General features: G+C 45.4%; 1 protein-coding gene across 2 annotated transcripts in view; it reads right to left on the bottom strand.

The window, feature by feature from the left end:
* Nucleotides 1-15440, bottom strand: part of GLRA1 (glycine receptor alpha 1) — an 87260-nt gene that overhangs the window by 33330 nt on the left and 38490 nt on the right. For both annotated transcript variants that reach the window (XM_027545898.1, XM_027545899.1), the window contains exons 2-3: nt 15085-15212; nt 9522-9589 (exon numbers count right to left, since the gene is read on the bottom strand). In XM_027545898.1, the coding sequence (XP_027401699.1) occupies nt 9522-9589; nt 15085-15212 (196 nt within the window). The remainder of the gene's footprint in view (nt 1-9521; nt 9590-15084; nt 15213-15440) is intronic.

Raw genomic sequence — 15440 nt, 5'->3', positions numbered from 1 at the left:
GGGAGTTGGGAAGGACCTCTGAAAAGATAGCTGAGACCTGAAAGAATGAGAGTCATTCATGCAAATATTTTTCTGGACAGAAGGAGCAGAACGTAGTAAAAGGATTAAGAAACTGTCATAGAATTTGAAGCAGAGTGCTGTGATCTGATTTAGGGTTTAAAAGGCTTCCTCTTGGCGCTATGGGAAGTGGTGAGGATGGGAGGAAAGGAGGCAGGGAGGCCAGTTAAGAGGCCGTTTTAGTCAAGCAGGAGAGAGATGGTGCCAGGCTGAGCTAGACCTGACAGCAGCAGAGTTGGAAAGAAGTGGATGGACCTAAGTTTTATCTTGTATGATTCAAAATCAATTCATTCAGTCAACTGATCCCAGTTCAATTCAATCAGTTGATTCAATTTAGTCAATCGATCCCAGAAGTAGGTTGGCATTGAGAAGTGACTGCTTCCTAAACAATGTGTTAACTTTTATGGTTAGACATAAGGACATTTAATCTCCTTACATGGAAGCTGTTTTCATACATCTTGAACTCTCATTTCCAAATATCCACAAGGATGGGTGGCCAAGGCCTTTTGAGATACCCGTTCTGTAGAATTGCACAAATCCTACTTGTTATCCAAATCTGAGTGCAGAAGACCAGGACAAGGTTGTATTTCCATGACCCTGCCTCCCTTTGGCACAGTAGCCTCTCCTCTTATCCGATAACTAGTGAGGATGTTTCTTGGCTGGAAAAGCTTGGGTGAATTAAGCCTCTCTGAGCTTTAATTTCCTCATCTATAAAATGGAATTATTAGGTTATATGAAATAATCTCCATAATTTGCTAACTACCAATGCCTGATTTTTAGAAAAATGCTCAATAAATGACCACCACCACCACCTCATCTTTTTCCACAGCAAGCTTTGTGAAAGAATTATCTTCCCAATGTCTTCTCATATTTTTGTCTTTTGCTTTCTTCATGTTCCTGAATTACATTCCCCACCTTCATACATGCTTCCCTCCTCTCACATCCCATTGCCAAATCCACTGAATACAGTTCTCTTTTCTTAGTTGACATGGCTCCTGTTTTAACACCGTGGAACACACACACCGGTTTTTAAACCCCTTCTGTTTGGGTTATTCCACTAAGCCATTCTCTCCTGGAAGGTTTTAACATGGAGAGAACCATGATCAGACTTTTACTCCAAAAAAAAAAGCTACTCAAAACCACAACACAGCATTTCACAGCATCTGGCACGTCGTGCCTGTTCAGTGAGCATGCCCTAACTTTGCTGCTGGTGCGGCCATTCTCTGTGTTCTGGCGGTGTCCTGTGCACACCTCTGTAATCTCACCCATCACACTGTGGTCTTGTCTCTGGTTTCCTTTCTCTAGGAGACTCCTTAAAAGAAAGGCCCTACTAGTCACAAATGTCTGGTGTCTCTTTCCTTATGGGAGGATTACAGTCGTTTTCAGATAGGGCCACGAGGCTTTCCTCGGTTAATGAAACGTAAGCAGAGGTGGTAGATGTCACTGCTGGGTGGAAAGCATTAACTTGCCAGTGTGCTACTGTTTAATGCCTTCTTTGCACAGCAAGTGTGCAACCATGTGTCAATGTGGAAATGCAAGGCTCAGCCATGATGTGGAGGACAGTAGTCCTGGAGGGTCCCCCAGATCTGTGGCAGACTTTAGAAGAGGGATATATCAGTCTTTGTGATTTTAAGACTCTAGGGTTTGGGTGGTGGTTGTTGGTACAGGAAAGCCTAGCGTAATGTGAGTAAAGCTGATCTATATCCCTTGAGCCTATGTAATGCTGCCTTCAGTACATTCAGTATGCTGCTGCTGCTGCTAAGTCGCTTCAGTCGTGTCCGACCCCATAGATGGCAGTCCACCAGGCTCCCCCGTCCCTGGGATTCTCCAGGCAAGAACACTGGAGTGTGTTGCCATTTCCTTCTCCAATGCATGAAAGTGAAAAAATAAAGTGAAGTCACTCAGTCGTGTCTGACTCCTAGCGACCCCATGGACTGCAGCCCACTAGGCCCCTCCGTCCATGGGATTTTCCAGGCAAGAGTACTGGAGTGGGGTGCCATTGCCTTCTCCGACATTCAGTATAGGACCTTAAAAATGGGGGTGGAAACAATGAATAAATAGGGAACAGAAGGGGGAAAAAACCACTTAGGCTTATGTATTGGTGACTGTGGCTGATTATTTTAGTAGTTAATAACCTGTTACATTTCTGTAGCATTCATAAAGGACTCTCATACCCATTTCTTGTGTATTCCTACACTCCATTCCTAGAGCCAGGTGCCAAGGGAGAAGTGAGTCTCAGTGGTATTAGACAGTGGCAGAGCTAGAGCTCAAACACTCGTCTCTTGTTTCCTGGTTCAGGGCTCTGTCCAATTCTCCCCTAATATCTACAAATAAGGCCAGGGACGTGGGCTCTAGTTGGCTCGGTTGTCACCCATCACCAGGGGTCCTGGCCACAGTGTGCCTGTCTCTATGCCAGGCTAGCCCAACCCTTGGCAAGAGAGGCTGGAGCACACGTGCTTATCGTGGAAATGCCGGGATTCGTGCCCAAAGGATGTCATTAGCCACACTCGCACATTCTGTCTCTCTCTCACATCTGTTGACATTGAGTTCCACATAAATTCCAGCTGTCTGTGTGTCCCCATGTGTGCACACTCACATGTACACCTGCACACTGTATAGGCATACCCACATGCTGATACACATTTAAATATTCTTTCATGTATTCATATCTTTTTGTATGGACATACATTCTCACATGCATGCACACAGAATTCATATTTGAGGGATGGCTCAAATGCTGATACATACTTAAATGCACGCATCAATATTCACAAATATCCACACACAGTTACATAACTGAAAATAATACCCTTCATGTGTTTTCACTCTTAACCATGTTCACATATTCTTAAATGTACATGCAGATACATGCACATCCCCATTACACATGTTCACATGTGTGATTATAACCATAGAAGTATACCTACTTATGTTCATATCCATACGTGATCAGACACTTTTCTCTCTGAGGTTACCTGTCTATATGGGCTTTCTTGGTGGCTCAGACAGTAAAGAATCTACCTGTAATGCAGGAGACGTGGGTTCGATCCCTGGGTCAGGAAGATCCCCTGGAGAAAGAAATGGCAACCCACTCCAGTATTCTTACCTGGAGAATTCTATCAACAGAGGAGCCTGGCAGGCTACAGTCCATGGTGTCGAAAAGAGACACGACTGAGGGACTAACACTACCTGTCTAAATATATTCAAACTAGTGTGCACAGGTACACAGGCCTATGTGTGCATTTGCACAAACATATGGCCCCACAATATACACATGCGTGCACATCCTCCAACGACATATAGATGCTGCAGAGCACACACTGATGCGCCCACGTAAGCATGTGTGGTCCCGTTGAGGTCCTAGGTCCACATTTTTGTCTTATGGAGTGCTGGAGGTGCTGCTGTAGACCAGCAGTCCTCCTTCCCTTTCTCCTTCCTACTTTCCTGTCCCAACTTCTACTTTCGTCTTTTTGCACAGATTCAGAATCACTCCAAAGGTTGAATGAAGGTCAGCTAGCCTCAGCGCTAGCCCCGTCAGGAATGGATGGAGACCCCTGTTGCTTTGCTGGCTGCCTGCCTACTCTCAGCTCTGGTGAATAAAGCTGAGCCCTGGGAGGCAGACAGTCAGGCCTAGGGACTCCAGCTGGTTATAGAGCTGCTCTGCACTCCTGCTGCTCTTAGAGAACAGACACAGCCTGGAAAGTTTCTGACATTGGACTGTGACCATATTACCACAGACCCAGGGTACACGACCAGCTCATTGTATGGTTGGTGAGACCGAGCCCTGGGCTGGAAGTATGGGGGCCTGGGTATGTCTGTTCAGTGAAGTTCCCTTTCAACTCTGACTTCCTTATGATGAAAAAAAAAAAAAAAAAAAAAAAAGCAAGGGCTGGATAATCCCAAATATCTGGACATTAAGTGTTTACATTTGGCTCAGGAGAACATGGGGTTTGGGGTGATATCTGACTTCAATTCCTACTTCTGCCACCGATTAGCTGTGTGTCCTTACGCAAGGGACCTAACCTTTGTGAGCCTAAGTTTTCTTATCTGTAAAACTCAGCAGTGGCTACAGGACTGGAAAAGGTCAATTTTCACTCTAATCCCAAAGAAGGGCAATGTCAAAGAATGTTCAAACTACCGCACAATTGCACTCATTTCACATGCTAGCAAGGTTATGCTCAAAATCCTTCCAGCTAGTCTTCAGCAATACATGAACTGAGAAATTCCAGATATACAAGTGGATTTAGAAAAGGCAGAGGAACCAGAGATCAAATTTCCAACATTTATTGGCTCGTAGAGAAAATAAGGGAATTCCAGAAAAACATCTGCTTTATTGATTACACTAAAGCCTTTGATTGTGTGGATCACAACAAACTGTGAAAAATTCTTAAAGAGATGGGAATACCAGACAACCTTATCTGCCTCCTGAGAAATCTGTAGAACCAGACATGGAACAACAGACTGGTTCAAAATTGGGAAAGGGGTATGTCACGGCTATATATTGTCACCCTACTTATTTGACTTCTGTGCCAAGTACATCATGTGAAATGCCAGGCTGGATGAATCCCAAGCTGGAATCAAGATTGGTGGGAGAAATATCAACAACCTCAGCTATGTAGATATGGGCTTCCCCAGTGGCTCAAGTGGTAAAGAATCTACCTGCAATGCAGGAGACCTGGGTTTGATCCCTGGGTTGGGAAGATCCCCTAGAGAAAGAAATGGCTACCCACTCCAGTATTCTTCCCTGGCAGGCTACAGTCCACTGGGTTGCAAAGAGTCAGGCACAACTGAGCGATGAACATTTTCAGATACGCAGATGATACCACTCTAATGGCATAAAGTGAAGAGGAACTAAAGAGCATCTTGATGAAGGTGAAAGATGAGAGTTAAAAAGCTGGCTCAAAACTCAAAATTCAAAAAACTAGGATCATAGCATCTGGTGCCATCACTTTATGGCAAATAGAAGGGGAAAAAGTAGAAGCAGTGACAGATTTTATTTTGTTGGGCTCCAGAATCACTGCAGATGGTTGACTGCAGTCATTAAATTAAAAAATACTTGCTCTGGAAAGAAAACTGGCAAACCTAGACAGCATGTTGCAAAGCAGAGACATCACTTTGTCAACAAAGGTCCATAGAGTCAAAGCTATAATTTTTCCAGTACTCATATATGGATGTGACAGTCGAACCATAAAGAAGGCTGAGTGCCAAAGAATTGATGCTTTTGAGTTGTGGTGCTGGAGAAGACTCTGGAGAGTCCCTTGGACTGCAAGAAGATCAAACCAGTCAATCCTAAGGAAATCAACCCTGAATATTTATTGAAAGGATTGATGCTGAAGCGCCAATAATTTGGCCACCTGATGTGAAGAGCTGACCCATTGGAAAAGACCCTAATGCTGGGAAAGATTGAGGGCAGGAGGAAAAGGGGGCAGCAGAATATCAGATGGTTAGATAGCATGGCCAACTCAATGGACATGAATTTGCACAAACTCCAGGAGATAGTGGAGGACAGAGTAGCCTGGTGTGCTACAGACTATGAGATCACAGAGCTGGACATGACTTAGTGACTAAACAACACAAATGGAGATAACATGTCCTGCCTCATGGGGGTTGTTGTGAGGTGTAAATAAGATGATACACATGGAGTGCTCTGCATAATGCCTGACACACAGTAGCATTTAACGTGTGGTTGTTGCCCTTTTTTGTGTTCCATATTAATACAAGTCTGTAGTCTTGCTTTTGAATGCAATCTTGTTTTCTAAGCATATTCTGAGTGACAAGGAAATAGGCTTGAATGGGAAAGTGATCCAGAGGGTTTGGTTGGTGAGATCTAGGGGAGAAAGAAGCTGCAGGGGAGTGGAGCTCTTGGCCATTGCAAGGCGGCCTGGACCTGGGCTTCTGTGGCACCCAGTGCGTGCTGTGTGACCTTGCTCAGTCAGTGTCACCACTCTAGACATTGGACTCCCTTTCAGTAAAATAAAGACTGACTTAGTTTCTTAGCAGTTTTTCTACCTTTGAGATTTTAGGTTTTCTCCTGAATTATCTGCAATGTGTGTTAAACACATATTGATAATTAAGAACCCCATAGGAAAAAAAAAATCACTGTATTACTGAATGTGGAAGCCAGAAAATGACAACTCTACTTTGGATTAACTTTAGTTAAGAAAGACAAAACTGTGTCAGCTGTGGCCCATTCCCAAAGAAGTACCTCACTGCCAGTCCTTCATGTTCTGTCTAAACATTATTTATCTCTGCCCCAGGCAGCCATCTCTCTGGGCTCCTCCCCTCGTTGGTTACCTCCATTTTCAGTACTATTTTCTCCTGAGCCATGCTGAGCCTGGCATGATTTGAGGTTGGGTTTCCACTTTGAATAACACTTAGGTTGCTGCTTAAGTGTGTTTGTGGGCCTGGGGTCCCTCAGTTTCCCATGTCTGTGCTCTTCAACCATTCTGTCTTTTTACATGTCTTTTTCTTGGGGATGGTTTCCTTGCAGTTGTGAGAATTGGACCCTATTTCCTGCTTGGTCACTAACTAGTTCTGGGATGGGGGTGTCTCCAAATCTCCATTTCCTCAGCTGTACACTGGGGAGCATTGTGTCTGCCAAGTCTGCTTTATAGAGTGGTTTTCAGAGCAAGTGTTTGGTGAAGGAATGAAGTGAGAGAACGAATGTGAAAGCTGTTGAAAATGACAAGTGGCATCTGAAATAAGAACTACCATCCGTTGTGTGTGTCCTTTGTGTCTGACCCTGTGCTCAGTGCTTCCATGCCTCATCTGCCAGTCCTCACACAGTCCCAGGTGGATGCTCTTGGTCCCCTGCTCTACGAAGGAGGAGGCTGACGTAGGCTACCTTGTGCGTGTCCACAGAGCTGAGTCTCAGATTTCGTCCGGGCACGAAAGACTATGTCCTGATTGCTATACTGTCTCTGTAGAAAGCATATGTAGCAGGAATAAAGTCTGAAGAGGTAGACAGGATATACTGGAGAAGGGAAAACTAAGGCTCAGAGAACTCAAGGAATTGCTCAGGATCACACAACTAATCTGGGGTGACTTTGGGGCTTCAGTGCCCAGAGCCCCCATCATTGCCCCCATCATTCTCATCATCGTCATTGGAAACAGTAAGAGCACTTACAAAGCATCTACTCTGAGAAATGCTTTCCTGTTTATAATTTCCATCCATAATAACTTCAGGAGGCAAAAGAAATTAACTGGGTGAAGTAGTATGACATTAATCACCCCTGGGATTTTACAGACAACGAAGTTGAGGCTTAAAGATAACAAAGCAACTCAGCCTCTTACATAAAGTGAGTGCATCCAGGTTTCCTTCAGAGCCTCAGCTTTTAACCACCATGCAAAACAAGAGCAAACCACCACTCCATTAGTAATCTGTAATAAGGAAATAGATTTCCATGCGACTGTTATAGGAAAGCAGGGGTGGGCTTGGAGTGCAGATGCGTACACCTGTCTCAAATAACCAAGTTCCTTACGTAACGGGGTCATATGTAAACCATTACTTGGTTTGATAACTCTTTACCATTTTGGAAGAAGAGTGGAAGTTTCAACATTTGCCACACGCACTATGAATGATGCAGATGTCCGTGCATGTCTGGTCTGGAGGGAGAAGAACAGCAGAGGGCTTCACTAGGAGCTCTGAGAAGGCATCCATTCACAGGGTGGAACGACTTGGCTTTTGGACCTGGAGGTCCAGTGAAAAGCAGCCATGCTTGTTCTAGTCGATAGGCGGGACAATCTCCACATGGAGATTAAAGGCCTGTTAGTTTTAGGGACTTCGATTGCTTGATTTGACCATATTAAAACAGACCTCTCTGCAAAAGGATAGATTTTGGATCATTTGCCCCATGACATATAGAACTCAGCAATTTTTGCCAATCTGGGACTAAAAAGTTAGATCTAATTGGTATAAATATTTCAGACCAAATAATGGTTTGAATCAACAGACAATATATCAGATTTGGCTTACTTATTTAAAAAAAATTACTGAATACCTGTTATTAAATCACTGTGCCAGGTGCTGAGGTTACCACAGGAAATGAGACAAGATTCTGGCCCCCAAAGAACTGAACTACATTCCAGTGAGAGGAGGCACACACGGGTAGATGGTGAGAGTGTGAGAATGCACGGCCAGCGCATTCAATGGGGATTGCAGCACACGTCATGAGAACGGGTAGAAGGAACCCATCCTAGCATTAGGTCAGCGCACATATGAACTTACACACATGTACATGCGTGTTAAGAGTGTGAAGGCTTCCTGTGGCGGTCATCCTAAGCAGGGAGTTAAGAGAATCTGAGGGTTGGCAATGGAAAGGAAGCTGGAGTGGGGGCCCTGGGCGGAGGCCTCCGCAGCATCAAGAGAAGGCTGGAAACCAGAGAGCAAGCACCTCCCGGGTGGAGAAGGCTGAGCAATTCCATTCATCCAGAATGGGAAGTGAGAGGGAAGAGATGCAGCCAACCAGAATCAGAGGGGCCTTGCAAGCTTGATGCTGAAGGTGAGGGGGCTCTGGGGGAGGTGTTAAAGCAGGGGACCAGTGTGGTTAGGTATGTATCTTAGAAAGACCACAGTGTGAGGAAGAATAGACTGGAGGGGGCAGGAGGCAAGTTGGGGACACTTTGCAGTAATGTGAGCAAGGCACCATGGCACCCTGAGCTAGACTAGAGGCAGGTGGGCATCCAGGGATGGATGGTTTAGAGGATTTGAAGGCAGTAACATCTATAGGACTTGGTGATTGACTGACTGCTTCTCACTCTGCTCATAAAGAGTTGATTTGAGGCCGCTTTAATTGTTTTCTCACAAGCTTTATTGCACCCTTCAAAACAAGTACAATTGAATTTTTGTTTTCAAGCATTGAGAAAAATATTTTAAAGTAGATTACATTTATTTATAATTATTAACATAAGATTTACTCCTTGCAGAAATTAGAAAAAATATAAAAGTACTGAAGGATATGAAATCCTCCATAAGACGATGATTCAGGGATAACTGCTATTAACATTTTGGTTGTTTTTCCTTCTAGAATTTTTTCTACTCTAACAGATATATTTTAAAATTTTAACTGTGGGAATTTTTAAATATATACAAACATAGAAGAATCAACCAAGTATACGCATCTCAGCTTGTATAACCCGTCTTTTGCTATTCTACAGCTGAATTTTACACTTACAAGCAGGTCTTTATATTTTCTTTTAATCTAAAACTTTCACCTCTTGATAGAATTTTGCTTTTGTAATCCTGAGTGTTTAGCATGTGCTAGCCCCCTAGCTCCTTGGTCATTTTCAGATATATGTCTTCACTCAAAACATTGAACAGGACAGTAAAAATGTCCAAATCCCATGAAGCCCTGAAAAACACCAGATTTCCCACTTCTTTGAGCAAGACCAGTACAGAGGGTAAATATTTCAGGGGGAGAGATCTCCCGGGCAGTAAGTAGCAGCCTGTGTTCTGACTCACTCACCATAGTTGTCTCAGCAATGGAACCGAAGCTGTTGATGAAAATGTTGCAGCTGACATTCACTGGGGGACCTGCCAATTAAAAGAGATTCTTGCTTAGCTCCATGGCCATGAAAAAAATCCCCCAGACGAGACCCATTCATGAAATGCTGAATTTAGGGATAGATCCCCTTTGGCGGAGGAGACCCTGACTTGTCCTCCACCCCACTCTTAGGCAGCAGGACTCGTAGCCACATCATTATGCCAGATTCCCAGGTCCCCAAGTGAGCACCAGGTACAGAACACCAGAGGCTGAGATGTACTTTCATTAACACGAGATGATTCATCATCCTGCCATATGGTTGAAATGCCTTCCCCAAACCCCACTGGCTGCCTTCTAATTTGTGGCCGAAATGTATTTACAGCTACAACATTTGGAGGCCATCTTGGGAATTGCAAGAAACAGCAAGTTCCTTGCCTTGAACTTCTGAACCAAGGATGATTGTCTGAAAGGGCGTTGATGGGAATTACCAGCTGAGGAATCCAGAGGGAACCTCAAGGGAAGTCCATAAGTCTTTGGTAAATACTTTCCAAGCAAGCTTTTTGAATCCTACTGCAAGGGTAGGAAAGAAGAGGAGGATTATTTGCCCTTTGGAATCTCATTGCTAGCAGGACCTCTGTCCAATTGAAGCCCAGTCTCTTCATTTTGTACAATTAGTTACCATTAACTGAGCAGGGTTTTCTGTTGCACTGAGAGTGTTACTAATGTTATCTCATTGTATCCTCTCAGTAGCTCCATGAGAAGACACGGTTATTCCCATTATTTTACAGACGTGGAAGCGGGCTCAGAGAGGCTGTTTGTCCACAGCCACACAGCTAGTAAATGGTCAAGCCTGAGTTCAGATTGGTCTAATTCTGAAGCTAGTGGTTTTAATGACTATACTTTTGGAGAGAGGTTCAGAGAAAGGAAGGGGCATGCTCAAGATCATAATGTGGCAAAATCCAGGATTTTAAGCACTGCGTTTCCACTCATGCTGGCAAGAGGGCCAGTATAAAATAACCAGGAAAGAATGTGAGGCCGTGGGTAAAAGTTATATAAACACTAAGAGTCCAGGTGTGAGAGAGGTTCTGAAGAGCGAGGCATTAGGGAAGCCCTTGTGAAGGTGATGATGACCTTGAGCTGATTTTGAAGGGGGTTCAGACTTGGATAATAGGTTATGATCCTTCACTTGAAAATGGCAACATGCCATTTGTGAATTTTTTCCAGGTCCACTTTCTGGTTGATCCCCATGAGGTCCTGAGGTAGGCAGGGCAAAATTATTGTTACTAGGTCCCTCTAGCAATGAGATTCCCAGCTTCATAATACAGCAGAGAACTTTAGTAGCTCACCTGGGCTTCTGTACCCAGCAAGTGGTGGAGCCAGGACTTGAATCCAAGTTTTCTTATACCCACTCCACTCTGTTCATCTTGAAAAATTAGCCCAAGCATTTCACCCAAACTCAGCCAAGATTCTTTTATTTTCAGAAATCCTAGGGTATAGAAAGGGACTCAATCCTGCTGTGAGGATCCAGGCTTTCCTTCCAAGGGCTTGCCAGGATCCCTGTGTTTGAGACACAGCCCCAGACTCTCACTGGCTCTTTTCTCTGAGGCATGCCCCTTCCCTTTTCTGGAATGCAATTTCCCCATCGACTTGGGAGAGTAGATCTTGATCTGGGCAGTCATTCTCAGCTCCATGGGTTTGGAATTCCCTTATGGAAGCTCTCAGTTGAATTACAAGGTTACTGTATAGGATTGCAGGGCTGGAGTGTTTCTGAAGGATCACTTAACCAACCGTTTCTCAAACTGAGGTGCAGACGTAGAATCACCTGGGGAACTTGTTAAACTAGAGACTCCTCAGCCCAACCCCAGACCCAGTGAACCCAAATCTGTAGGGATTTAGCCCAGAGTTTATTGTTTAATGAGTGGCCTGAGTGATCCTCATGCAGAGCTGGGTTTAGGAACCACTGGTACTCATTCAGGGCTGAGCGCTTGATCACCTCTAGCAGTGGGGAACTCATTTCATCTCAAGCAGCACTTTCCATAGTTGGATAGCTCTGCCTGCTAAAAATTTTTTCCTTATGCTGAGCAGAAATCTGCCTTCTTGGTCACTTTCACCAGAACAAAGGCTCATTAGGGTTCCCCCCCAGCTCCTCATTTAGACTCAGATACAGGTTTCTCTTTTCATTTAGCCTCATACCATTAAGATGCCCCAAAGAGTTACTGCCTGTGCCTTGAAATGACGTGCACAGAGTTCCCACCCAGGCCCTGCCAGTATCTGGTGCTATGACTCCCATATAAATTAGATCCTGATTTATGTGTGCGAGAGGGCGCCAGCCAAAAGGACCTCATGGGGAGGTGTGGTTCATTGAAATAAATCTTAAATTAAATTATCCTCAAGAAAATTACAATCTGGCTGCCTTTGGCAGCAGTGTAATGTATATATTTCATTAAATATTAAAGTTTAATTTTGGTCTTGTGTGTATGTTTGCATTGGGCCGTGCCCTCGATCCCGGGAGCCATTGTGATACACAGAGTCTTAGCGAAGATACAGCATATCAAAGCTGGCAGGGCCTGGTTCTCCTGGATCATTTCACAGATGCAGAAACAGAGGCCCAGAAGCGTCAAGTGATTTACTGGGGGTCACAGACATCAGGTAACTAGTAAGAGGGTTAGAATCCAGTTTTTGAGCGCTCTACTTCAGTGTTAGGATTTTCACTGCCACTGTGTTCTGCAGAGCCCACTCTCCCCAGCACGCATATCTTCAGACGAAACTGTTGAGTGATTCATCACTCTGTGGGGTCCTCAAACAAGGCAGGCCCCTTCCTGTTGTCTTGGGGTCATAGGGGCCTACTCTGCCTGGCCTTTACAGGAGCTCTGTGGTCTGTGGGGGGCTTTTGGGACATGTGAAAGGGGCCGTGGGGCTCAGAAGCAGGAGGTACCCTGCAATCAATGTTTCAGCCCTCACCACAAGGGAAAGTAGAGATCTTACTCCTCTTCACCTGGGGTGGGGTTCCAAGAAGATGTGCTTTGCGCAGAGCCCAAGTCAGAGGAGATTATAGGGGGTTGAGATAGTGTAGGGTTGGGAAAGGCCCAAGGGATTGTCTTGTCCGGTACGTTTTGGGTCCGAGTGTTTGGAATAATGTTTTCAGGGTGGGGAGGGAAAGGGCCCTGATTCAATGGTTATGTCCACCGCTATGTAAGTAAGTAAATAAATAAATGAATCAGGCAGTAAGCAACTAAATAAATCACTAGCATTAGACAGAATTGAGTCAGAGCAGCTAGCTGGGTTAAAGTCCCCAGTCTTGGCAGCATGACTTGGGTAAGTCACTTAATTATTCTACATAGCCTATTTTTCGGAGAAGGCAATAGCACCCCACTCCAGTACTTTTGCTTGGAAAATCCCATGGATGGAGGAGCCTGGTAGGCTGCAGTCCATGGGGTTGCTAGAGTCGTCAGACACGACTGAGCGACTTCACTTTCACTTTTCACTTTCATGCATTGGAGAAGGAAATGGCAACCCACTGCAGTGTTCTTGCCTAGTGGGCTGCCGTCTATGGGGTTGCAGAGAGTCGAACATGACTAAAGCGACTTAGCAGCAGCAGCAGCATATTTTTAGGGTCATTTGCTCATGCGTTCATTTATGATGGGTTTACTGTGGGCCTTCTATGTGCCAAGTACAGCGATACGCACAAAGGATAACTAGCACATGAAACTCGGAGGCCCCTATGTTCAGCAGGTGGACAAGACCAAGGCACTTCTACTCAGCCTGGAGTTCTGAAGGAGCCCACGAGGGGGCGCTGGGGGACGGAATTGCTGAAAACTGCGAAGCTGCAGATGCAAACTGGTGGTCAGTTTTCTCTGATGTGTTTGATTTGGCCAATGGTGTTTCCCAACGATATGGTTTAGCTGCCAACTTGGAAGATTTCACATAACCCCCTGACTTAAGTCTCATCTGGGAAGGCACGCCACCCAGGGCCTGCTTCCTACCTGGCGGGAACCTGGCTGCCCTTAGCAGAGCGTGTACTTTCTGGTTCTCTCTGCTTACCCCCATCCTATTTCAGTTGTGCGCCATACCCGCTGGGCCCCTCTGGGTGTTTGAGACTGTGACTCTGGTGAAGGGCTTCTATGCCGACTCACTGTCTTTGAGGGAAGAAAGGTGATGTTCAATCCTGGAAGAGAATGGCCTCAGGAGTGAGGTGCTGGGGAGCAAGAGCACCTCGACATCAACAGGTGTGGGAACTGGGCCCCCACACAAGCCTCAGTGCACTTCCCAGCCTGTTTTCCATTTGCAGAGCGCTCTGAGAAGGGGACTTGGAGGGTGGGGGGTTGAGGGAGCCGATACTAGGAAGCTGTTAACAGCTGTCACATCTCTTGTTCGGTCTTGGATTTGAGCCAAAAGGAACAGCAAGGAAGGGCATCTGGAATCAAGGATTGATCAGAGGGTTGGCTGTGGGTCTTTGAAATAAGATTTTTGCAGGGGTGCTGGGAGGAAGGTCAGGGTGCACAGGCTCCCAAGGAGGTCCTCAAGTCTGCGCATGCAGAAACCTGCCCAGCAGTTAGAGGTGGATGGTTACAGTTTCCTGAGGCATCAGTGGATGACAGGAACTGGCCCCTCTTGTTGTAAGACATAAGAGCTCAGAGGACTGTGAGCCAGAAGAAGCTTCTCAGATCACTTCATTTGTGGTTAATAAATGGGCTACCCATAAGGGCATATCTGGCTCCCAAACATGTTTTGCTTGTATTTACATGTGTTAGGTTTCAGGAAGTTTCTCCTAAATCTTGATTTGTGGCTTTTCTTGGACTTTTGGATGGTCAGGCAGCACAAGACCCGCAGTCCTGTAGGGTAACGAGGGACTGGGGGGACGGAAGGGCTGCCTACTTTCCAGGGACCTGCAGCACTATTTTTTTGCATATTTCTACCACCCCATATTGTCTTACTAGGCACTTGAAATTGTGGCTCTTATTAAGTGAGAGAGTTCCAAAATTATTTGTTATTCCAGGGGAAGCTTTCAGTGGATGAACTGTAGTTAGAAGCTTCTCATCTAAGACAAATAAAAGTACAGCTGCTTGGGGGAGAAGCAAGGTGGGGGACTTGCTCGTGTCTTCTGTTTCTCTCTTTTGGGACACAGGGAAGAAGCGCCAGGACTCCATGAGGCACAGTGTAAAAACCACAGAGATAGCCTGCTTCATCCCTGCCCAGGCCAGGAGACTGAAACCGGGAAAAAGGAAGGGGCTTATCTAAGCTCAGAGAATAAGTTTGTACCCGAAGCGAAACCTGAACTCATTTCTCTACATTCTGCGTTCATTGCTTGTCCATTAGTAAAGCTAGCAAGTGGGTTTAGTTCCCATACTGACACAGGCATCCAGAGATCCTGTTGAGTTGTACTCTCCGAGGCTTTGTTTGGCCTTGGTGAATTGACTAATAGTATCTACCTTAGGGGTAGAGAAAAGAGTCATGGAATTCATACCATCTGCATACAATTCAGTGGGCTTGCTGCCACAATCTGGGAAAGCAGATCCCTGGGGCTCTGAAAGGCAAGATTATCTACCTTTGAAATTGGGCCTGATCCTGGCGTCGTATCCAGAAGTCCTCCCCATGAGTTTATCCAGGAAATCGGACGGTGACATGGGCTTGGAAGCAGACCGAGCAGCTTCAGCCTCCTTGGAAGCAGCAAGACTAAGAAAGGAAAGAGGAGGCAGATGGTTAATGAGGGCTTTTCTCACACTGAGATCAGATCCCAGCCTTGCTCAGCCCAGTTCTAGGAACCACTGGAGAAGTAGGTAATATGGGTCCTTAATGAGGTAAGGCCCAGGCTACCTTGTTTATCCAGCCCAGGTATCAGCCTGCATGGGATCCTGGCAGGTGGCTGAGAGTGTCTGATTGATGCTAAGTAACTGCTGATTC

The sequence above is a fragment of the Bos indicus x Bos taurus genome, chromosome 7 (assembly GCF_003369695.1).
Source record: "Bos indicus x Bos taurus breed Angus x Brahman F1 hybrid chromosome 7, Bos_hybrid_MaternalHap_v2.0, whole genome shotgun sequence".
In the NCBI taxonomy this organism is placed as follows: domain Eukaryota; kingdom Metazoa; phylum Chordata; class Mammalia; order Artiodactyla; family Bovidae; genus Bos; species Bos indicus x Bos taurus.
This window is presented reverse-complemented; position numbering and strand designations above follow the sequence as displayed.